Source organism: Petromyzon marinus, chromosome 56, assembly GCF_048934315.1.
Source record: "Petromyzon marinus isolate PM22_M1 ecotype Great Lakes invasive population chromosome 56, UKy_Petmar_22M1.pri1.0, whole genome shotgun sequence".
Classification (NCBI taxonomy): domain Eukaryota; kingdom Metazoa; phylum Chordata; class Hyperoartia; order Petromyzontiformes; family Petromyzontidae; genus Petromyzon; species Petromyzon marinus.
The window spans coordinates 1,233,773-1,259,691 of record NC_133722.1 but is presented as its reverse complement, the minus strand read 5'-3'; the positions used below and the strand labels follow the sequence as shown (position 1 = coordinate 1,259,691).

At 46.2% G+C, this 25,919-nt stretch overlaps 1 protein-coding gene across 1 annotated transcript; it reads right to left on the bottom strand.

Annotated features, from left to right (window-relative positions):
• Window positions 1–2,303: 2,303 nt before the first annotated feature.
• On the bottom strand, window positions 2,304–23,010 carry METTL1 (methyltransferase 1, tRNA methylguanosine). Its single transcript, XM_032975619.2, has 6 exons — window positions 22,774–23,010; window positions 19,322–19,500; window positions 17,502–17,686; window positions 13,694–13,807; window positions 13,127–13,228; window positions 2,304–3,071 (listed from the first exon to the last, which is right to left on the bottom strand). The coding sequence occupies exons 1-6, from the start codon at window positions 22,851–22,853 to the stop codon at window positions 2,943–2,945; spliced, it is 789 nt and encodes a 262-aa protein (XP_032831510.2). The 5' UTR covers window positions 22,854–23,010; the 3' UTR covers window positions 2,304–2,942.
• Window positions 23,011–25,919: the final 2,909 nt, after the last annotated feature.

Here is a 25,919-nt window from a genome sequence, read left to right as displayed (position 1 = left end):
GAGCGCTGCTATGGTTTTCACACCTCATGATGATTGCTTGTGTTGCGATCGAAACGTCGTGATTTATTTTATTTTCTACCTACGTGACTTTACCGAAAGAACCAAAGAGTATGGATCCCTGCAGTCACGAAAACTTCAAATCAAGAGCGAACCTGATTCCTTGCAAAAGATTTCAATTTGGTGTTTGAACATCTGAACACCTGTTTTATTGCCAGAAAGGGTAAAACCTATTGTTTTCATGCTGTTCTTGACACGACACGTGTTGTCTTGTAGTTGAGCTACTGCCAACGCAGCATCACCAGATCTTTCAAGTAAAGATAATCCACATTTACAACAAACCAGACACGTAACATGGACACACGAAATTAGCTGTCGTCCCTGCAGCTTGGTATATCGAAACCTCGTATGTCGATTAACTTATAACGTTAGTTCAACGAGGATGCATTCCCAGCCTTCGTAACTTTGCAATTTTCATCCTATAAATGCTTCATAACTTACCATTCGCATTGTAAACAAAGATACTTTATATTTAATTCACGGTGGAGGGACCCTCGAGCACAAACCCAAATATTGATACTGGACATGTGAATAATGGACACGTGAACAAAGAGCTTCGGAGCTCATCGGATTTCTCTAGGATAAGAGATTCGGATAAAATAAAGATTACCATTCTGATACAACTACAGAGGACAATGGAACTCCAGTAGCCTCTATGAATTCTATACTTTCACATGATAGGATCGACAGACCTCAAGCGACCTGGCCACAAGTGATAGCTCAACGAAGTGGCTTATGTGAAAATTTATAGCAGCCAAATACTCTAAACACGTGATATTGATTCTAAATGTGGAGGGAAAAACTGGACTCGGGAGAAAAATCCACGCGACCACGGGGAGAGAGACACGCAAACTCCAAATATACAGCAGGCGTCAGGGTCGGGATCGAACCCAGCAGCTCCTACATTCCAGGCGATGTAGTTAACATCTCCTAGCCACCACGAGATCGTGGGTTGTGTGCGAGTCACTACATTCTTCAAGCCCTAGTCTCTCCAGACCTATGGCCATGTGGGGGAAAGTGGTGGCAAATTCTTCCCCCCAATTGCACTCCATTCGCAGATGAGTCAACCGGACGTGGTCACCCAGGTCTACGCTCACCGATCATCTGCGAGTATGCAGATGCGAGCGTGACCCACAAAGTGGCAGTCAATTCACCTCTTTGTCAGTCGGCAAATTGGGAGCCGCTGAAATCAACGCGTCACATTTAACAAATGCTCGGCTTGACTTGACGAAACATCGGCAAGGCATGGCCTGTTCAACCGATGACAGCCTATCGCACCGTACGTAGCCAACCATACTAATCGGAGGTGCGTGGGAAGGACAACTAAACCAAAAATCAGTTCTAAAGAAATGAGTTGGTCAATCTAGATGATTTGAAAGTGCATAGCTCCAGTGGCTTCCTAAAATTGGAAGGAATAGCATTCCAGACGGCCGCAGCAGCACATCTGAAAGCGCGCGATGCGGTGACCGTCTTTGTTCGACGGTTAGGAGTCAAAAGCCGTTGCTGCAGATAACTCGTAGGGGTAATATTATTCGCAAAAAATGTGCTACTCAAGAGTACCTCCGGAACGTATCCCCCCACGCTTCTTTATTAATTTCAGAGGGCGATTAGAAAACCAGAGCCGGAGTCAAGAATTGCCCAAGGCCTCGTGGCCCTACATTGTCGATGTTTGTCCCGACTCTATGAATAAACGGGGGGGGGGGGTGTTTATACAAAAAAGAGATGCAATGTTAAAAAAGTGTCAAAGTGCCACAGTGGGGATCAAGCAGTTAAGCGTTGCCAAAGTGGACGTTTGCCAATGAAATAATCCCGCACCACACTAATACCCGCCATTCGTCACGAAGTGACGGTGACGTCACCACGGCACCTGTGTCAAGCCAGGTGCACTTTGAGGCCATGTGAAGTGTGGAAGGCTTGCTGACAGGTCACGGGACAGACCCAGGTGCCATGGGTTGGCCGATTGAGATTACTGGCTCCGTTGCTCCTCTGCCCTCCATTGTTGTTGGAGGGCGACTGCCTCCAACTGCCCAGTAGCATCCTTCACGAGCCTACTCCATAGAGGCCGATTTTGACACCACTCGGCTCCACATCCTTCCTACCGCATCAGTCCATCTCTGCTCCAGCCCACGTCGTGCCCGCTCAGCCCCCCTCTATCCGGCCAAACACAAGCTGCTTGGGCATGCACTGGCTGGGCACACACAGATTCCCACAGCAGCCACAATAAATTTACGTTTACAGTTCAAGAATACAAAAAAAAACTTTTACTCCTTATTAAATTAAGACACGTTTTGTAAATGTACACGAAATATATATGAATAAGGCCAAGAGAGACATGATCCAAACAGAACTTCGATCCAATTAATTAAAACATTTGGCAACCTGGCCCCTCGACCAAGGCAATATAACACAACCATGTAAACCATGATACACGGAGATGTTTACAATTGTACGAAATATTAAGTATAGGTACAAAAGAAACCTTCAAATACTTGCGGTGCAGCAGGTATCCGTCTTAAAACTAGAATTGCATTACTGGTGTGAGGTGTTCTAGATTCAATAACTAATGACAGCTAACTCGTGTATGAAATCAGCAGCCATGTTCAAAAGCCAAGTTCAAAAGTCATGCCCGTGCAGATTTGCACAAGTTAAAGTTGCCCTGTAGCTGTTTTACCCACATTGTACTGTGCACTTATTGTGTGTGGAACGTTTCATTCAGAATTAACGTGGGCAACAAACTAAATATTTAATGTCAATCAGTATCAACACTGCCGGTCTCTTATCAGCAAGGCAACGACTGTGGATTGTGTAATAAGTTCATCGGGTTAAACGGCACCACTGGGCAAGGACAAGGGTCGCCTGGCAAGGTCAAGATGAGCCCGGCAAGGTCAGGAGCCCGAAGGCCGAGTCTCTGCGATGCGCCGGAAGACGGCCGTGAATTTTTCTCCTCCGTTGCGTGTCACCTTCTTCCCTTCCTCGGTGCACTCTCCCAGCTGGCTCACGATGACGTCGTCCTCCTGGCCGCAATCGAACAGACAAGGATGGCGCAGCACAAGTTGAGTTTAGTTGCGTTTAGTATCGCTCCAAAGCCAATAAAAAAATTTACACGCGAGACCAAACGGGGCCAAGTTAACGGTCGCGCCCCATCAGCAACAACAACAATGGTTCGATTGAAAACTTGCGTTAAGTGGTGCCGGCTAAGTACAGCAATGCAGACGACTCGGGGGAGGAAATGGTGAAACGGATCAACGAGGTAGTGGCCAATACAGTACGGAGGGGACACGTGATAATCACGTCGGGTGTGACACAACGATTTCTTACGTAACGCGTGGCGGTTGACATGTTACGCTGCACTTTTGGGCAGGGGTCGTTTTGACTTTTTGGCAAAGTTATACCGTTTGAAACTACTCTGTTGTGGATTTGCTCTCCAACACACCGGTGTGCTGTACTAGTGACGAATTGGCAACGTTCTGTTTACGTGACAACCCTTACTAGTTAGCTGTGGTGGGTTTAACGACACATTTATATATTTACGCGATCTAACCCAAAAAAACCTATATTATGGGTGATATTGGTCGCGAGAGCCTACGTGTTAAACTATAAACGGTGTTAATCTATGGACAGTGTTAATCTATGGACAGTGTTGAGTGTATGAGTAGTGTTAGTTTATGGGTAATGCTCAATCCATGGGCAGTGTTAGTCTATGGGCAGTGTATATGTTGAACTTCTTTCTCATCGTATGTAGCCAACCGTGCTAATCGGAGGTGTGGTGTATGTATGTATGTTGAACTTCTTTCGCACTATATGTATCCAAACGTGGTCATCGGAGCGATTCTAGAATTATTTAATAACTGCAGTAACCCCCAGATTTATGCCCTCCCACTTTACGTACTCTTTCTACAACGTACTCAACTCACCGATACCCAGTCCCTCTTTATGTAATGTGGTACCTCGCCGTAACGTACTACCTTTAAGACCCAGTATTTTTTTTGCGCTGCACGGCAAAAATTAATGTGCCAGATGGCGCCCAAGCGTTAGCATCCGTGACTTGCTGTCGTCTCTTCCATGTGACCACACACTCTATTAATATTCCCCATACAACATACTGATGGCGACTATGTTTGCATGTGTAATTTTTTTATACATATATGATTAACAACTAATCATAATACAGGTGACTCCCGACTTACGACCTTTCTTATTGTAACACCCCCAATAGTAAGGACCAAAACTCGTATCTACGACTGCTACCGACACCGAGTTGATTGCCAACGAGTCTACGCATGGCATGCGCAGACTCGTCGCCTGATGGCGCTGCTTTGCTATTTGCGTATGTACAGTATAACCCGACAGTTTGCGGCTGCATCTAGAGCGAACGCAGCATCTCTTTCGCAACACGCTTTTGCTTTTTTTGTAAATGTTCTCCAAATTTTTTTCGTCTTTCGCTGTCTGAGAAGAGGAAATGTGATGCACATGCAGAAAAGTACTTCCGAATTTTCAAATGTGTTTGTTTTTACTTAATACATGTTTGTGAAAGTTATGTTAAGTTACAATAAATGTCTGTTAGGGTTATTTTAATTTATTTTCGTGATCAATTTAGATATTTTTATGGTATGTAATGGGTTTCCAGGAACAGAACTCCAATTTATAACATAGCGCATATGGGAAATAAGGATTCGACTTACGACGGCTTGACTTGCGACCGTCGTCCAGGAACCAATTAGGCCGTAGGGGGTCGCCTGTTCAGGCAGTTCCCGGGTCACGGAAGGGTTATGTTCCCGAGAAGGATCCGTAACCCGAATTTTCCATATATCTGAAACTGAAAATTTTTCCCCCGAAATCAAGATAGAATCCCATAGCCGGAAATAATTGTGCCTCCCCTACCGTTTCCTCTCTGCTGTATCGCGCTGTCGTCTGTATTTTATCGCTACCTGCATCGTGCGCTGTGCATACGCTCTGCACTTCCTATCATTCTTTCATCGAATATCTACCTTAATACCCATAATGAAACTAATGGAACATATACTGTATCCAATTGTTTATGAATACCACAAAACATTTTTATATTGTTAACAGAAAGCAGTCCATTTCGAATGTTGGTTTACCGTGAATTAGGCTAGCCCTAAACTTCACATACTCACACACATACATGTGGAGTGACATAGAATCAGTCACGGAGCAGCATCGTGCTGGCTGCTGGCAGGGAAGGGGATCTGCAGCTTAAAGCAGCCCTGACTGACAGCAGGCCATGTGATAGACCAGAGAGGGATCTAGGGGAAAGGTTACGGAAGGGGCACATCGAGAACCCGCTAGTAGGTTCCAGAAGGGGGCGTGGCCAGGGGCGGAGCCCGGCCACGCTGACAGTATAAGAGGGGCCCTTGGAGGGGACCTCTTGGCTGTCGTCTGGAGTGGGATCCCGTCGTGCTCCTAGAGTCTTCACCGTCGTCGCCGTCTTCACCATCTCCGCATCGCCAGTCAGGCAGTCTACCAGCTGTCCTGACTGGGAACCGTAGTTGCTAAATGTTACTGTCAGGCCATGTTAATAAACAGAGTGCCTCCTACTCTTAGTGTCTCTGAGTCAGTCACTACACATGCACACAAAGACAGGTGGAGTAGCCTCGTCTACACAAATACACGCAGTACATACAGTAAATAACTTATTAAATAAACATAAAATGAAGAAAACTAGCAATAGAAACATGGATATATATAGTTCAAAGCATACAAAACAAACAATTCCGTAACGCTACGAAATAATCAATTTGCCTCAATTCTAGTGAAGCTCGGGCTCGGCGAAGGCAGCGTTTTGCTGTAGCAAGGTGTTACGCCTATCTCCGTGATATTCATCCGCAACCTCACCGCGTTGCACTATTTGCGCTTATGTAAATAACACAAATATTTCCGCATATTGAATGTTTTTTTACGTTATTTGTGGGAGCATTTTCCTATAGTCTGATTTCCATAAGTCGGGTGTTCGATAACCCGGGGACTGCCTGTACATATACTATAATGACAAGGTAACAAAATATATCTTAGTCTATCTTAGTCTATCAATAATATAAACTTACTTTTCACACCGATGGTTGTACAGTATAGATACAAATCCTCTGTTTAAATTCAGGTCCTGTACCACGTTACGATCCACCATCCCATCTCTCTAAGCTTCTAACCTCCCACGGCCTTCATGTCACGATTAACCGGCGCCATAATCTAAACAACTCAACTGGATCTTAGACCCTTGGACACATCGACACCTTTAGCAGCCATAAAAACGTTGAACTGGCCAGGTCCCCTGTCATGACAAGCGGTGGCATCTAAGCGCAGCAGGCACCTACTGGAACCCATCTACCTATGTACGGATGTTTAACTTCTTAAGCACCATACGTAGTCGAATCATGCGGGGGAAGGACAAAAAATTAAAGCAAAAAAGCAGTTCTATAGAAATTAGTTTGCAATCTAGACATGAAAGAGCATAGCTCCAGTGGTTTCCTAATATCAGAAGAGCATTCCAGATGGCCGCAGAAGCGCATCTTAAAGCACGCGATGTGGTGACCGTCTTTGTTCGATGGCCAACCAGAAGCCGCTGCTGCTGCTGCTGCGAGGATGAGCGGAGTTAGCGTGCAAATCTCACCTATATGCCTCTGGTCTCGAAGCTGATTGCGCTACAACTTCGTCTCGCCCGCAGGACCACCCACACGCTAATCATGGCCTCGCGCGCTCAACGCAAACAAACGCATGATCTCCACAGCCCACCACCCACGCGGTCGACTGTGGTCAACAATGTCGTCCTCCATTACAACCCAGCGGTGACCAGCATGCCATCACACAGCCGACTCGTGGCGCCATGGTGGCAAGATGTTAACTACCTCGCCTGGTATACAGGTCGTGGGTTCGATCCCGACCCTGATGCTTTATATTTCTAAGTTTACTAGGTTTGTTTTCTCATTCATTCTTACCTGATGACGGTTGCTTGTGTTGCAATCGAAACGTCATATTCTTTTATTATTTAATTTATTTTCTTTCTACGTGACTTTACCGAAAGCACCAAAGAGTAATTCCTACAGTCACGAGAGCTTCAAATCCAGGCAAGGATAAGTTTGTTGGTTTTCCGGCAGGCAGCTCTGTAGGCAACTCGATCACCAGGAAGACCACTGCGGGACGCGATCCTTTCAAGGTGCCTCCTGATTCGCTTAGCAAGGATGGTGTCTCTTCAGAGCCAGCGAGCGTCGTGGGAAGGCTGCCTCGTGGTTCATGGTTTTAATGGTGCCAGCTTGTCCAGCGCTGCCCTCAGGTCAGCTTCTAGTTGAAGAGCGCATACAGTTGGATCGGATGATGGAGATAACATTGAAGGTGAATTTGCGAGGAGGTGCTGTAGAGTGGAAAACTTGATACCCTTGAAATTACGGGAGTGGCGGGGTGATTTTGATGTTGATTGGCTTGGGAATTTGAAGGGAAAATAGTATGAGGTGGTGGTCGGAGTAACCAGTTTGGAAAACTCCCAGTGCAGAGATGCGATGATCCAGGTCAGGTTCCAGAACCAGGTCGAGCACTCTCAACATTTGTTGAGGAAGCTCTGGTGGGGCCTGAGTCGGTGATGACCAGGTTATGGCAGGCCAAGGTTGACTCAAGGTGGCTATCAATGGAGGCTGGGGTATTGCCGGGGCAGTTTAAGTCTGCAGTAAGCACGAGCCTGTGAGATGGGTTAGGAATTAGGTAAAGAAATTCAGAAAGCTCGTTGAAGAAGGTAGTGATGCTGCCATCTGAAGGGCGATAGATGGAAATGAGGGAAAAGCACTCGGTGTTAGTAGTGAGGGACACGGACTAGACCTCAAAGGTGGCGGTAGCCATCGGTAGATAGAGCTCTTTCATTTTCAAGTGAGCATTGTAGATGACCGCTAAGCCACCACCCCGCTGGTTAGTTGCACGAGGTTTGTGAAGAACCTTGTATCGCGGGGGCGTGACTTCCAAAGAGATGGCTGGTGGGGAGTCTGGCCTGCACCAGGTCTCGGTAATAAGCAAAAGATCGATGGGGTGGTCCAAGATGGTATCATGAATGTGGGCTGATTTGTTGGTAATGCAGCGTGAGTTGAGTAGGCCGAGGCGGATGGGTAAAGGTGGATGTGAGGATCCGAAGAGGCACGGCGTCGAGAGATCAGAGGAAATAGCTGGTTGAAGGTTGACATGTGAACAGTGGCCCATACCACCTCTGCAACCATGGTGCCGATGCACTCTCTGACGTTGACCGCGAAGAAGCCCGAGGCCAGAAAGCGTTCTCAGGAGCGCGGATTCCAGGTGCAGGTAATGAAGAGATGGTGCATGTCGAAGCCGTATTATATCAGCCCACGCTGTATGGGTAGTGGTGTTGGGTGGGGGGGCAGGATTCGGGTGGACTCCGATCAGCGGCTGTGCTGCCCAGAGAAGCAAGTCCAGGTAGTGGTGTCCAAGATACACGCCGTCAGCACGCGTTTCCACGCATGTGGCGGGTGCGTACACGCCTACGTAAACACTTGTTGAGACCGTACGCGGGCGGACACGACCACGCATGCAGCGCGTACAATGGAGCGGCCAGAAGAACTTGAGGTCAAGTGGGTTAGCTGTCCACGGGCTATGCTCCAGCTCGCAGGTGAAGCAGCAGGGTGGACGAACCTCGCCGAGCTCCCATTCACTGGTGGTGCTGGGCAGCAGGCAAACCCACTCTCTCGTGTTGAGCAGTGGACAGTCTTCGTCACGTTCCCACTCGCTGGTGGTGTTGAGCAGTGAATGGAACATGTCGAGCTCCCACTTGCTGGCGATGCTGAAGCACGCCAAGCTCCCACTCACTGATAGAGGCGGAAGAGGTGTCTTGTGAGGACGTCGCTGGCTGGAAATAAACCCAGGGCGGCTGATAAGCTGCACTGCATGAACAGTGCAGCCAGCGTCCTCCATTTTGGACAAGACTCTCTTGAAATCACACTTAACATTGACAGAAAAAATGTCTACAGTGAGGGAAAAAAGTATTTGATCCCCTGCTGATGTTATACGTTTGTCCACTGACAAAGAAATGATCAGTCTATAATTTTAATGGTAGGTTTATTTGAAAAGTGAGAGACAGAATAACAAGAAAATCCAGAAAAACGCATGTCAAAAATGTTATAAATTGATTTGTATTTTTATGAGGGAAATAAGTATTTGACCCCCTCTCAATCAGAAAGATTTCTGGCTCCCAGGTGTCTTTTATACAGGTAACGAGCTGAGATTAGGAGCACACTCTTAAAGGGAGTGCTAACCTCAGCTTGTTACCTGTATAAAAGACACCTGTCCACAGAGGCAATCAATCAAGATTCCAAACTCTCCACCATGGCCAAGACCAAAGAGCTCTCCAAGGATGTCAGGGACAAGATTGTAGACCTACACAAGGCTGGAATGGGCTACAAGACCATTGCCAAGCAGCTTGGTGAGAAGGTGACAACAGTTGGTGCGATTATTCGCAAATGGAAGAAACACAAAAGAACTGTCAATCTCCCTCAGCCTGGGGCTCCATGCAAGATTTCACCTCGTGGAGTTGCAATGAACATGAGAACGGTGAGGAATCAGCCCAGAACTACACGGGAGGATCTTGCAATGATCTCAAGGCAGCTGGGACCATAGTCACCAAGAAAACAATTGGTAACACACTACGCCGTGAAGGACTGAAATCCTGCAGCGCCCGCAAGGTCCCCCTGCTCAAGAAAGCACATATACATGCCCGTCTGAAGTTTGCCAATGAACATCTGAATGATTCAGAGGACAACTGGGTGAAAGTGTTGTGGTCAGATGAGACCAAAATGGAGCTCTTTGGCATCAACTCAACTCGCCGTGTTTGGAGGAGGAGGAATGCTGCCTATGACCCCAAGAACACCATCTCCACCGTCAAACATGGAGGTGGAAACATTATGCTTTGGGGGTGTTTTTCTGCTAAGGGGACAGGACAACTTCACCGCATCAAAGGGACGATGGACGGGGCCATGTACCGTCAAATCTTGGGTGAGAACCTCTTTCCCTCAGCCAGGGCATTGAAAATAGGTCGTGGATGGGTATTCCAGCATGACAATGACCCAAAACACACGGCCAAGGCAACAAAGGAGTGGCTCAAGAAGAAGCACATTAAGGTCCTGGAGTGGCCTAGCCAGTCTCCCGACCTTAATCCCATAGAAAATTTGTGGAGGGAGCTGAAGGTTCGATTTGCCAAACGTTAGTCTCGAAACCTTAATGACTTGGAGAAGATCTGCAAAGAGGAGTGGGACAAAATCCCTCCTGAGATGTGTGCAAACTTGGTGGCCAACTACAAGAAACGTCTGACCTCTGTGATTGCCAACAAGGGTTTTGCCACCAAGTACTAAGTCATGTTTTGCAGAGGGGTCAAATACTTATTTCCCTCTAAAAAATGCAAATCAATTTATAACATTTTTGACATGCGTTTTTCTGAATTATTTTGTTGTTATTCTGTCTCTCACTGTTCAAATAAACCTACCATTAAAATTATAGACTGATCATTTCTTTGTCAGTGGGCAAATGTACAAAATCAGCAGGGGATCAAATACTTTTTTCCCTCACTGTACATCTGATTGGGGACATGTAGATAACATGACAGCCTCTTCAGCCACCTCAATGTAAGCTAAATGCAAAGATAACCTGATTTCCAAGTTCAACCTCCTTGCCAAGAAGAAGCCAGATCCACACGTTAAAAAGTTAGACATTGACAAGATTGTTATGAATCAGAGTAACAGTCTAATTTCCGACAGCCCTAAATTGGTTCTAGCTAAAGGAGGTGATATCATTGTAAACGTGGCAAGATCAGAAATCGCTGTAATCCTCAAAAATGCTAAGACACCTATCAGCAACATCAGTAAGGATGAGCGTTTAGAGCTGTCTCAATAAAAAAAGAGGGATGACACTATCATCCTCTCAGCCGACAATGGCAACGCCACGGTCATCATGGACAAAACCACATACAATAACAAAATTCAGGACCTACTTAATGATGGTAGCTATACAAAAATTTAAAGAGATCCCACCAACAGCCACGTTACGAAAACCAACAATATCATCACTGATTCGACATCTTTAAATCGAACCAACCAAGCGGTTTTCCTTAAAACCCTCTGCTGCTAGACCACCCAGATTGTATGGCTTACAAAAAATACATAAAGAAGGTACACGCCTTCGTGCTATCGTCTCCACCATTGACTCACCCACCTACAAACTGGCCCGATTTCTATCTGAGACCTTACAACCATTCACTGGTAGGACCGCCTCAGCTGTACTTAACTCAGTTCACTTGGTATCGTTAATTAAGGACATCTCACTATCTCCAGGTGATTTGCTTGTTAATTTCGATGTAGTCTCTTTGTTTACCAAAGTTCCTGTGCCTGACACCATTGCAATTATTGAAGATTTGGTCCAACAATGGACTGAATGCTGATGTACTGGTCCTGGTGAGACACTGCCTCACCAACACTTATTTCACCTGGAATGTAACATTCTACAAATAAGTTGAAGGTACCCCAATGGGTTCTCCCTCATCTCCGGTTGTAGCCAATGTTTTCCTGGAAAAATTTGAGACAGACGCCATCCACTCTATGTCCGTCCTTGTGGAAGAGGTACGTAGATGACACATTCGTCATCTGGCCACATGGCCAACCAGCTCTGAACCAATTCCTCAACCACATCAATTCCATACACCCAGCCATCAAATTCACCATGGAGGTGGAAAATGATGGCAAGCTACCATTCTTCGATGTTTTAATCGAACAGAGACCAGATGGCTCAATGGGCCACTCTGTCTACAGGTAAGCAACCCATACGGATGCCTACCTAAAACCTGACTCCCACCACCATCCATCCCAGAAGAATTCCCTCATCAAAACTCGACACCACAGAGCTCGATGTATTTCCGACCATCATCACCTAGACAGTGAACTGGAACACATACACCAAGCTCTCAAGACGAATGGATATTCAGACTACACAATCCGTAACGCTATCACCCCAACCGTTGGGAAAGAACCATCTGAGGACCCAATCAAAACCATCACCTTGCCATACATAGCAGGGGGTCACCAAAAAGATCTCCAAAATCATGAGCAAATACAAGATCCAGGTTCAATTTAACACAGTACATAAAATTTGTGATCTGATCAAATCTGTGAAGGATGTGATCCCTGACATACAATACCCCGGCGTCTACAAACTAAGCTGTGTCTGCGGCAGTAGTTACATTGGGGAAACTACGCGACAGGTCACGGACCGTGTTCGTGAACATAAGGCAGATCTGAAACACGGTAGAACCGATACCTCAGCCGTGGTCTGATCATTGTTTTAATGTGGTGGGCTCACAAGAAATTGATTTCTCGAAGACGAAGGTACTTTGCGAACCCACTGGCTATCAACAAAGATTCATTCATGAAGCCATCCTTATATACAGACATCCCATCTTCTCAACCAAGAAGATGGGTACAAACTCAGTAATCACTGGAAGGACGTTATCAACCAGTTTAAGTCATAACTGGCTGTAATTTTTCCATTTTAAACCTGGCAGCCCTTTAATTGGTGGAAGCCCACCACCAGGACCACCACTGCCCACTACTACCATCACCACTAGCAGTAGCCCTTTATTGGTGGAAACCCCCCACCAGCACCATCATTGCCCACTACTACCATCACCTCTTACATCGCCCTACATGCTGGGGCACACAATTTTTAATCCCTTACATTAACATTAGCTACTCCGCCCATGCTGCTGACACTTTGGCTATGCCCATTTTAAACCTTTATACACAGTTTGCCTTTAGAGGCTAACCCCCTTTTCCTAATGACCACCGCTTGTGTTGTGATCGAAACGTCGTAGCTTTTGTTATTTTCTTTGAACCTATCTACGTGACTTTACCGAAAGACCCAAAGAATATGAATTCCTGCAGTCATAATATACTACTGTAGTGGACAGTCTTCCAAACATTGAATGTACAAACATGCACACATAAACACGCAGACAAGTGCACAAACGCGTGCGGATAAAGAACGGACACCCGAGGAGACCCCAACAGCGCTCGCTCACCAACTCATCGAGGGGAACGTGATGGAAGAGCGGGTGTTCCTCAAAATGCTTGAGCATCCACCGGTGGACCTCGTGCACATCTGTGATGGTGTAGACCAGACCCTGGGGGGCAAAACCCGCACGCACACGCACCATTGTGTGCAATGGGGCACAATATAAACGTATACGTCCAATTTGTATTGTTGCTGCTGTGTACTACTAACAGCCTATTCTGCTTAAATCTATTATTTCTCATCGCAACAGAGACAAACACGTATGTATATACGTATGTTGAACTTATTTTGCACCATACTTACGCACACATGTAAACACTTGGACATGGTATCATGAAGGAGGTATTTAAGAGTAATTTGGCAGCTAAGAATTTCCACGTGATGATAAGCCACTTAGTTCAGCTATCATGTCGCCAGGTTGCTTTTAGAAAAGAGCTATACATCTCAGTGGACCCTTAAATGAACATCTTTGGAAAAATAACTTTATAGCTCATCGGATTCCTCCAAAATCAATAAACATTTTGACATTGTGAAAAATAATGTACTTTTTAAAAAAATGTAGTTTCAGTATTACCCCAGGTCGCAAGATGTATGCGTATTCAGCGAGCAGCGTCGGGCTGATGATTCGCCACTTGTGCTTGGTCTTCTTGAAGTGGGGGTCCGGGAATAGGAAGAACATCTTGCTCAGCTGTCAGGGGGGGGGGGTGAGGGGTGCAGAGAGCAGAAGCAGGTTAATACGCTAACCAACGTGCCACTTCACTGTCTAAGTAACAATACAAGTCTTGTCTCAATTGTTTCACAGGCTGGCATTATACGTGGAATCCTTTGTCATCCGCGGCAAGCCATCAAATCACGAGGACGATTTTAGGACAATCATCACTCCCACCAATGTTTGATTGCAAGAGCTTTTAGAATGCAGTTGATCATCGATTATCCGGCGCGGGATTATCAGGCGTCCAACATTATCTGGGCTGATCCGGCGAAACCGGCGAAACCGCTCGAAAGGCTGTAACCAGTCCGGCGATCGGCACTATGTGCGTGACAAAAAAAGTAGGTCTGCTTGATTTCAATGTGTTTATTATATGCAGTACATTATACACTACATACAACTTAAACTATGAAAAAACTGCATGTATATACATCAACCCATGCGGAATCTTTGAGATTCGAGTAGTAAGTACGCTACAGTAAATACTGTAACGTTCTAAATTTAAAATATTCATTTTTGTCTATTTGTATGTTTATTTATGCCAATTTCACATAGTTAACTAATTTAAAACACACAAAAAACAGAAACCCAACACCTAAAAACGTGTCATCAAAGAATGTGCAAAAACAAGCTATTTTAAATAATAATGATTTTGTGATTTTCTGGAAATTTTGAAAAACCGGTGCCCCCTCCCCCCCACCAAAGCTGCTGGGTAATCAATGATCTACTGTATCTGTATTAAACCAAATCTTTGCGCTCTCCCTTGTGAGAGAATGGGATGGCAAATTCGAATCGGTTTACAGAGAGAATGTGGCTACCCAAGGTTGCGTGCTATGCAGACTATAGCTCCACACACTTGTTCACAACCTGTGAGAATAGGTTTTCCCCTTTTTTCTGGCAACAAAACAGGTGTTGAGATTTTGATTAAAAGCTTTCGTGACTGCAGGGATTCATATTATTGGTTCTTTCGGTAAAGTCACGTAGAAGGGAAACAATAAAATAATTAAAAAATATATAAAATCAAATTATCATGTTTCGACTGCAACACAAGCAATCATCACACCTGATTGCAACACAAGCAATCATTACACCTGATGATGATTGCTTGTGTTGCAGTCGAAACTCCATGAGAATTTTGTTTTATATTTTTATTTTATTGTTCCCCTTCTATGTGACTTTACCGAAAGAACCAAGAATATAGGTGTTAAGATGTTAAAACACCAAACTGAAACCTTTTACAAGGAAGCATGTCTGCATTAACCACAATACTTGTGGTTAGAATGCAAATTAAAAAAAAAAACTGATAATATATATGCATTGTCTTTGGAAACGGATTGGTCCACACCAGAGACAGCTTTCTTTGGAGCCTGGTCTCAAAACGGCGTTAGACCAGAGGACGCCAAAAGGCGTACGCTCCAAAGAAAGCTGTCTCTGGTGTGGACCAATAAGTTTCAAAGACAATGCATATATTACCAGAGTATGTTTTTTGTTTGCATTCTGACCACAAGTATAGTGGTTAATGCAGACATGATTCATTGTAAAAGGTTGCAGTTTGGTGTTTTAACATCATAACACCTGTTTTGTTACCAGAAAAAAGGGGAAAACCTATTCTTAAATTTTGGTACTGGCAAAGGAGGTCCCATGTTGTTTACAACATCTGTTACATTTGCCAAAATAGTGACACAGCGCCGACTGCTTTCCAGCAGCAGCAACCGCGGTGGACACTTAGCGCACACGCCGTCGAGCATATACACGGTGTGTGTGCCGGCAGGGCAGAGGAACTGGGTCAAGGGTCACGGTAGACCTCATAGGGAGGCCCCTGGAACCCTCTGATGGGTTCGAGAAGGGAGGCGCAGCTAGGGCGGAGCCAAGCCGCGCCGAGGAGAATATAAGCAGCGGAGAGCGAGAGCTCCAGGCTGCCGATTGTAGGAGTGGACTCGTCTCGTCTTCGCTGTCGTCGTCGCCGCTGCCTTTGCCCGATCATTGCGCGGCCGGAGAGTAGTTGGCTGTCTCGGTCGATACCGTCGGTGAAACGTGGACAGGGTCGTGTCTGGACCGGGCTGTACGGCAGCGTGGTCGTGAGAGAGGAGGCCGGAGTTGGTGGTGTGAACGAGATAATAGAGACGGTGCCTCCTGCAAATACCTCATCTCCGACTGAGTGTGTGCGCCACACACCACACGCTGCGAGGAAGAAGGACACTACACCCGCACCAGAGTCATAATTGCTTACAGTAAATGCTTTGTCGGGTGACAACTGCCATAAAACTGCCCCACCACATCGTGGCCTTTATGTATGTATTTTGAACTTCTCATGTATGTATGTATGTTGAACTTATCATGTATGTAATAATAATTTACATTTATTTGTAAGGCGCCTTCCACTAATGTCTCAAGGTGCTTTGTAAGATTAAGGATAGGTCAAGAGGGGAGGTACAGCTAAATATACGAACCTAAGAAAATGTGTTTTTAGACGCGACTTAAAAGTAATCCAAACTGTCGGTTAAATTAATTTCCAACGGTAGGAAATTCCACAACTGAGGCGCAGACACAGCAAATGCCCGCTCACCCCAGAAACGCAGCCGGGATAGAGGTACGCACAGAAGGGCAGAGTCTGCAAATCTTAACGACCTTAAGGGGGTGCACGGATGGATTAGCTCATGAATATATGGTTGGTGCCAGCCCATGCACGGCTTTAAAAAGTAGGTTCTTAAACTCTACTCGTTTCAAGACCAGTAGCCGGTGTAATGATAAGAGAACCAGAGAAATGTGGTGACGTAGTTGGGTACGGTTCGGTATGTAAATTGAACTTCTCATGTATGTTTATTGAACTTTGAATGTATGTGTAGTGGCATAGAATAGTAATGTAGCAGCCTAGCGCTGCCTGCTGGCAGGGAAGGGGATCTGTGGCTTACAGCAGCCCTGACGTCAGCAGGTTATACTCCAGAGGGGGGACCTAGGGGAAAGGTCACAGAAGGGGCACACCAAGAACCGTTGGTAAGCTCCAGAAAGGGGGCGTGGCAGGGGGCGGAGCCAGGCCACGCTGACAATTTTAGAGGGGCCCCTGTAGGGGACTTCGGGGTTGTCATATGGAGTGGGATCCCCGTCATGCTGCTGAAGTCTTCACCATTCTTCTCGTCGTCATCACCATCCTTCTTCTCGTCGTTTCCGTCTTCACCATCTCGGGGCGTCAACAGTCAGGCAGCCTTCCAACTGTCCTGACTGAGTAATGGTCGCTGATCATAGACGGACTTGTTATAAAAGTGTTAACCCCAATGGTGCTTGTTAATAAAGAAGTGCCTCCAACTCTTAGTGTCTCCGAGTTAGTCACCACATGTATGAAGGCTAAACTTCTCATGTAGGTATGTACGTTGAATTTCCTATGTATTTATGTACATTGAACTTCTCATGTTTGTATGCACGTTGAACTTCTTTGGCACTGTACATAGCCAACTCTGCTAATTGGAGGTGCAGGGGAAGGACAAACTAAACACAAATAGCCAGTTGAAAAGAAATTAGTTTTCAATCGAAACAATTAAAAAGTGCATAGCTCCAGTGGATTCCTAGGAAGAACGGTCCAGACAGCCGCGGAAGCGTATCTGAAAGCGCACGATGCGATGACCGTCTATGTTCGATGGCCAGTCAAGCAATAGCAGCAGTAAGGCAATTCCATTACCTGTCCCTTGCGGAAGAAGTTTGGCAGGTACTTCATCGCGTTGGTGCGGATGCAGGCGATGTTGTTGTAGCAGCCGGGCTGGGCGGTGCGCAGGGCGGTGATGCGGTCACGCACGTAGTCCGACACCTTCACACGGATCTCCATACCCAGGATGAGCGTGCGCGGGAAGAGCTGAGACAACTCCACTGGGAATGCACGTGCACGTAGACATATCGATGCACTTTTAAATATAATGAGAAAACGAATTTCTTTAGAACTGCTTTGTGTGTTTGTTGTTTCTCCCCGCAACTTCCGATTAGTATGATTGACTATGTATGGTGCGAAAGATAAACATATATACGTCCAGATCAGCAAAACTCTGGCCATAAGCCAACAAGAAAGCTTCGAATAACTGCTCCACCAAACACGGCCCAATTAATAAAACCTGACCTGTACAATCATACCAATGAGCATAAATCGAAGGTCAAGACAGTTTAAGACAGGTTAGCAACATAGTTAAAAGTGTAGTGGGTTCAACTGAGTCGCACTCTTAGACTTGGAGGCAGCGCATTTATTTAGTTACAACACAACAGGGTGACCCTTTAACAAGACAACGACCTAGGGTGGTGACCACCCTGGCGAACTACACTGGTTACTGAGTAACTATTAACTCTGGACCCGGGACCAACAACATACTGCCCGGGTCCACGTGCTGGAAGTTCTCGCAGAACGAAGATCGTAGATGAAGGGTTTATTCCCTGGGACGGACAACCAAGATCCCTCTCGGGACATGGCTTATATTCTCTCCGGCGTGGCTTGCTCCGCCCTTGGCCACGCCCCCCTTCCAGAACCGTCAGGAAGAACCTGGGTTCGAATCACGTGACCATTCTAGCCCCCTGTCATTAAAACTGGTCACGTATCCTCCCGGGTCAACCAGTGTGTCATGGCCTTACCCGACCTTCTCCTTAGGTCGGCACACACACACCGTGCCCTCTAGGGCCGGAACTGCACTTACAACATGGTGCCATCCAGCGATGTCACTCCACGCACACCGTGCCCCTCTAGAGCCGGCACTGCACCCACAGCATGGTGACATCCAGCGATGTCACTTAAAAAGTATTAAACTATAAACTACTTTTAATTTACCCGGTAAGGCTCAACCAAGTGACTTAGCATGTGGAAATGTACAGCAGCCAAATACTCTAAACACACGTTGATTCTAACTGTGGAGGGAAACACCGACCATGGGGAGACCATGCAAAACTCCAAAGATACAGGCATCAGGGTCAGGATCGAACCCACGGCCTCCTGCATACCAGGCGAGGGAGTTAACATCTTGCCACCGTGGCGCCCCAATTAAACTTGCACTACTAAACAGGTCCTGTGTTTTCCGAAGTCTACGCTTAATCAAATAATATTGGCATTAATAACGCGCCAGATTTTGCAAACAAGTGAACAACTCAAGAGGGGCAGACACAAGCTCAGGGCTGCTCGAAAGCCTGACCAAACAGATAGAGGCCTTTCGATGTTTCTTGAAATTCAGTGTACTTTTGATTTTGCGGATGTGCAAAGGGATATAGAGTTCCACACCGAATGGGCGACAGCAGCGAACCGACGTGAGGCTGTAAAAATATATATTTTAGTGTATAGTGTCGTGTATAGTAGTGTAGTGTATCGTGTTGTGTACAGTGTAGTGTATATTGACGTGAGGCTGTAACAGTTCGAGACCTCGGTGTCCGAAGCAGATTTTGAGTGATGCTGCTGCTGCGTATGATTCTACCGTAAGCTTCAGTGCAAGGTGTGAGTAGTGAGGCAAGGTATGGTGGGAAACTACATCTTACCCAGAAGTCCACCGTAGCCACATCCAATGTCTGCAAATTCCACCTGGGGCTGTGGCCGATTCTCTGCCTCTGCTACGGCAGCTGGCATGCCTCCGTGCTCTTCCTTGGCTGCTACCTTTGGCAATGTGAAGAATTCTGGGTAATGAACTGACCAGTCCATAGCCTCGGGGTTCACGGGGCTGGGGAAGAGAATCAAGAATTCAGATCCATTGAGTTAATTGTCCATTGAGTTCAAGCCCCAAATATACAGGTGTCAGGGTCGGGATTGATCATGATGTAACATAATTTAATAGCGCTCGAACCAGGCATGCAGGATGCTATATGTCCTACTTATGTTGCAATGATACATTCAATTATATTTATTTCTCTAAATTTGTAAATAATGGAATTAAGTTATAATTTATGGGATTAAAGGATGCATCAGGGCGGGAGAGGGCAATTTGGCTGGCTTTCCCCTAAATCCCTGACCGCAACGCAACCCGATACTGAAGCTGTGCTCATATCAGATCGCTGTTGCTGGTTATCGTGGTGCCCACCCCCGGTTACAGACAGACCGAGCTTTCTACGGCATTAAATAGTTTTACCTGATTTCCACACAACTCTCTCTAACATTTACCAGGCTTGTTGGGTCTGTCTCTCCCCCATCTGCCACAGGGTGGATTTCCACACAGCTCTCTCATTGACATGCATATTTCTCTGCTCCAACACACCCCCCTCTCTCTCTGCCCCTACCCCCCGTCTCTCTAAATTAGCAATCTTTGGAGAATGTAATCAACCAGGCTATGCATCAACTGCGTGTTAGCCGACTTTCTGTGTTGCATTGCATTACATTTCCAAAAGTTTTTTTTTCTAAGTTTGTTTTCTCAAACTGCCTATTTCTCTCTCTAAAATTTACCAGGCTCTCATAGGTCCATTCGCTCCTTCTCTCCCCCGGCTGCTTTGGGGTGGATTTCCACATAACTCTCTCTAAAATTTACCAGGCTTGTTGGGTCTTTCTCTCCCCCGGCCGCCGCGGGGTAGATTTCCACACAGCGCTCTCATTGACATGCTAATTTCTCTGCTTCAGCAGCCCCACCTCTCTCTCTGCCCCACCCTCCCCCCTCTCTCTCTATTTAAGGCCTCGACACAGAGGCATTGGGTCTCTGTGTGTCTATGTTGTGTGTCTCTCTCTGTGTCTCTGTGTTGTCTCTCTTTGCTTGCATGTCTGTCTGTCTCCGTGTCTGTTTTGTCTCTCTCTCAAATTTAGTTCTACCTGATGACGATTGCTTGTGTTGCAATTGAAACATCGTATTCATTATTTAATTTATTTTCTTTCTACTTGACTTTACCGAAAGAACCAAAGAGTTTTACCTGAGTTGGAGAGCATTAAACACGGTGTTTACTTCCAATAGGTGCGCTCCATTAAACTTTATTCGAACCATGGAGAGAAGAGTTTGACAGCTAAATATGAAACGTACGTGGACTGGCAATGTAAATGGATGAAGATTCAGTTTGTTTAGTTTAACCAGGTGAGAAGTCAAGAGACCAGGACTGTCTCGTTTGCAAGAGTGAGGATGTGTATGAGGGGTACACTGTGTGGATTGAACAAATGGACGTATTTGCAGTACACTAGTGCAGCATAACAACACACACCGGTCCTCATAAAACAGTCTGACGATGTCACTGTTGCCCTTGAGTGAGCTGCAGACTCTCCATCAGAAGTTGTCTTAGATTCAGCAGCTGCTGTCCCATTGGAACATGTGGTGACACCACGAGTCAATCTTTTGATGCTATCGTCCGCTAAAAAATTATTCTGGAAATGAATCGAGGAACCGTCTGACCAAGTCTAGGGCACGAGTCAAATCTGTCTTTCGAACAAGGAGCAGTCAATTATCATTTGGGCTGGGTGCTGCTATACAGCAACAGACTATGAAGCTTCGTGTTCACCCACTCGTTATAACATTCGTCTTCCGACTGCTTTGACATCATAGCTGATTTTGACAGGTCACCACCACCACCCCGCAAGATGTATGACCGGAGTTGGGAATCACTGGAAAATTAATATTTATTGCGAAAATTATTATTTGTTGTATTTATATACCGTGTACCACCGGTGTAGTACTGCCAAGGAGTTCAAATGCCATCCTGTCACCCAACCACACGAATGAGTTTCTAAGCCAAAGGTCCCAATTTGGCAGTGGGTCCCCGCTGTATAAAACTTGTCCTTTTGGGTTGGGATGTTCCATTTCTCTCAGCCTGGAGACACTTCAGTGTCATAAACTGCAGGTTTAGTGTCAATAACCCAACACTAAACAAGTCTTATGCAAAATTTTGATTTAAAGCTTTCGTGACTGCAGTAATTCATATTCTTAGTTCTTTCGGTAAAGTCACGTTGAAGGGAAACAACAAAATAATAAAATATATAAAGCAATAAAAATTCTCACGACGTTTCGACCATAACACCTGAAGACGACCGTTTGTGTTATGGTCGAAACGTCGTGAGAATTTTTATTGCTTTATATATTTTATTATTTTGTTGTTTCCCTTCAACTTGACTTTACCGAAAGAACTAAGAATAAGTCTTATGCAGCCCAGCTCATGTAATAATAATGGGGCGCAGAAGATTGGTGACAGAATACTGTATGGCATTGGCTCAGCCCACGCAGTGGACCCTTAGAACAAGACAAAGACCCCCAACCCCCTCCCCTGTAGCCTGGACCAAGCTATTGGGGCAAGACCTTTAAGCGAGAACCTATTAAGGCCGGGACGGCACACGACGGGGTTGGGTGCCCAGCTCCACGACCAGCTGCCTTTCCCCCCCTAGTGGCGATGTTTACACATTGCCAGAGGTACTCATTTCAGGCGGAGTCGATCTAGGGGAGAAGACCCAGAGGACTGGTTCAGATAATCGTCACTGGTTGTTGGTCGTAAGAGGGAATCCAACTCGGATCGCTACACCACCGCTCCACTTCTCACGTAAACTGAACTTTTTGAATTTTACCAGTAAAGGCCCCACTGAGCTATGTAGCTATTTTTCAGAAGCAACAAATGACAGCTCTAACGAAGTGGCTTATCATGTGGACATTTATCGCAGCAAAACATTTGGAGAAAAATCCACGCGACCACGGGGAGAGAGAAACGCAAACTCCAAATATTGTATACAGGTGTCAAAGAGGGATCGAACCCACGACCTCTTGTATACCGGGCGACGTAGTTAACATTTCGCCGCCCATCATACCACCAGTCCACGTGCTTCTAAACACACACGCGTACATTTCAAATTCGCCTTATATATTTTGTACGTAGACATTATTTTCCATCCAGCAGTTATTCAAACTCAATCGTATTATTCACGACAAAACAAAGGCCGCAAACTAGGGGCTGGAGTAAGCGAGGGTGGGTTGTAGCGCCGCGTCACCGAGGCTAGGAACCAGGAAAAACGAAGAAAGCCTCCGGCTAGGCCGGGCACTTACTACTCAAATGTGTGATCGGCCATCGGGTTGGAGTGAGCGCGCTGCCTGTAGAAGCGTTTCTGCGGCGCGGACACCGCCATTGGGGACCGCGGATGCGAAGCTCGGCAATTTAACTAAGAATGCAACTCAAAAAAATTACCACGAACCACCACCACCACCAAACAACACCGCGGCAGCGCCACACAACCACGTGCGCACCGCGCTACGGACCGCGCAAGGGCCGCCCGCAAAGCGCGATTCGTAATAGCAGCGCGCGGAAGCCGGCTTACGATTGTGGCACTTACGCGTTTAAACTGCGTACCGTGTAATCAATCGGAATCGGTGAAGTCTTAACCATTTTTGTTCACGGGGATCGGCTCGTTACAGGCAACAAATAATTAAACGCGAAAATAACGATAGGAGTGCAACAATGGTGAGCAAGCCACTATAATCCATCATTTTTGGGGGGTAAGATTGCGTGAATATCAAAGTGTCGTTAAACCCGCCCCACCTGACACAGCCAATTAGTACGGTTTGTCACGTAAACAGAACAGAGAGGATGCTTTCAAATTGAGCAACCATTGGAAAGATGTTATAAATCAAGTCAAACGTTAGCTGCCATATAATTGTACAGCCATTGCTCTCAGTGGGTTGTATGTACCCGTGCATCTCTCCCCCCGAACCCCCTGCAGCATAACAAAAGGCGGCTTAACTCAGCCCCCCACCCACGTCCCTTCTTGGCTCCTCCCCCCCCCCTTAACTCAGCCCCCCCCACCCACGTCCCTTCTTGGCTCCCCCCCCCCCTTAACTCAGCCCTCCCCCCCACCCACGTCCCTTCTTGGCTCCCCCCCCCCTTCACTCAGCCCTCCCCCCCACCCACGTCCCTTCTTGGCTCCTCCCCCCACCCTTAACTCAGCCCTCCCCCCCACCCACGACCCTTATTGGCTCCTCCCCCCCCCTTCACTCAGCCCTCCCCCCCTCCCACGTCCCTTCTTGGCTCCCTCCCCCCTTAACTCAGCCCTCCCCCCACCCACGTCCCTTCTTGGCTCCTCCCCCCCCCCTTAACCTGTATATAATCGCGGCTGTCTCAGAGCTGTCCACTTGACACATATATTCTGCTGTGACTGTTCCACCTGAAGACGGAAGCTTGTGTTGCCTTCGAAACGTCGTGATTTAATTTAGTTGTTTTATTTTATTTTACCTCCGTGACTTTACCGAAAAAAACAAAGAGTATAGAACATGCCAATTCGTTACTTGTACAGCACTAACCGGTGTGTTGGAGCGCAAATCCACAACATTTACAATCCGAGTACGACATTTCGCTGTATCGGATGGTGGCGGGTTTGACGACACATTTATATTTATGCGATCTAACCCCCAAAAAAACATTATGGATGATATTGGTCGCGAAAGCCTACATTTTAAACAAAGTCACTCGAAATCAACATAAATTAAGTACTGTATATACTGGAAGTACACATTGCATATTAAAGTATATACGTTTCTGCAGATTTTTCCCACACTAAATGCAAGCTTGGGGCAAGGCAGAAAAAACTACAACAGTCCCAGACCACACCAAGACAACAACACAATACAATGGAAAATTAAAATTGAACCATCGATGATACATGGGCGAGAATCAAAGTTACAAATCTGATTTGCAAATGTGGTTGCACCCAGCACGAATGTTCCGTGGTTTCAAGGTTGCAACCAACTCTCCCACTCAGTCTCTCGACATACAACACGCAGTGACCCATGCTGCTACTGCTGCATTGGCAGTGACGCAAAAGCAGCGAGCACGTTCCGTGTCAAGAGCAGTGTGGCTTTAACAGATACAAATATATTACAGCCGACGTTTCGGGCAACGACTCTTCTTTCTAACGTAAACGATGGAGAGGTCAGAGAGACGGGAGTGGATGTGAGTTAGAGACGCACGTTATACCACTGACCCTGATGTTAATAAAAATTGTAAGATTTTTTTCTTCCTATTAACAGTTTTAAAATGAGCAGCTGTTAAGGAATACACACCTCTTCGATAACAATATATAAAAAGAGTATGGGTAGACCTGTTGCATGGAAACCAATGGAATCAACATCTGAAATAAACGGGATAACATTCAGAGTTGTCTTGCCCACGACCATCCGCTATTCAACCGAGGCCTCGACAACGTCCCTCGCGTGAACACGCAGCCTTAGTAGGGCGTTCGCGAGCAATATCCATCACATAGTGTTTTTGGAGTACATAGCATGAATATAAAAGTGACGTTAAAACCCGCCACCACCACCCTGACACAGCCCAATTAGTAAGTTTTGTCACGTAAACAAAACGTGCCTATTAGTTGCTAGCTCAGTACTAACCGGTGTGTTGGAGAGTAAACACAAAACATTTACCATTCCAGTACCGTGACGTTTTCGCCGGTAATTACAACCAGCATCATCAGGTGCGCTTCCACGGCCGTCTGGAACGCTCTTCCTTCTGATATTAGGAAGCCACTGGAGCTATGCACTTAAATAATCAAAATTTAAAACGCATTTCTTTAGAACTGCTTATTGTGTTTAGTTTGTTGTCCTTCACCCGCACCTCGAATTAGCACGATAATATACGTAGGACGCGAAAGAAGTTCAGCATACATATACATGCATATAGCAAGCCACTGCAGTCTGCGCTCCTTCAACGGAAGATGGGGAACGGCGACACAACACGAACTCTCTCAGCAGACCCTCGACATTCGCATTTATCTCCTTAGCAAGAATAGAATAGCATCGCTACAAATGTAAGCGCTTGTGTTGCGATCGAAACGTCGTAGTTTTTTGTTATTTTCTTTGAACCTATCTTCGTGACTTTACCGAAAGACCCAAAGAATATGAATTCCTGCAGTCACGGAAGCTTTAAGTCAAGACAAAGGTTTGTTTTGGGTTAGATCGCGTAAATATAAATGTGTCGTTAACCCACCACCATCCGACACAGCCCAATGCCTACTACAACCACCCAGGAATGTCTGTCCTTAACGCTCGTGACGTCCTTCTACATAGACCAGACCCCCTTCATTAATATTCATGCACAGGTGACGTCCTCCAAACGGACACACCCCCACTACTCATTAATAATCATGAGCAGGTGACGTCACCCCCCCTCGAACAGCCCCCCCCCCTCCATTAATAATCAT

What these genes read in the sequence shown, in the direction of transcription:
- METTL1 (XM_032975619.2), bottom strand. Translation starts at nt 22,853, where the DNA reads ATGGCGGTGTCCGCGCCGCAGAAACGCTTCTACAGGCAGCGCGCTCAC. An exon ending in GCCGATCACACATTTGAGTA is followed by an intron (nt 19,501 to 22,773) that starts GTAAGTGCCCGG and finishes TCTCTTCCCCAG; the next exon opens with CCCCGTGAACCCCGAGGCTA. An exon ending in TGGCTACGGTGGACTTCTGG is followed by an intron (nt 17,687 to 19,321) that starts GTAAGATGTAGT and finishes GTGCATTCCCAG; the next exon opens with TGGAGTTGTCTCAGCTCTTC.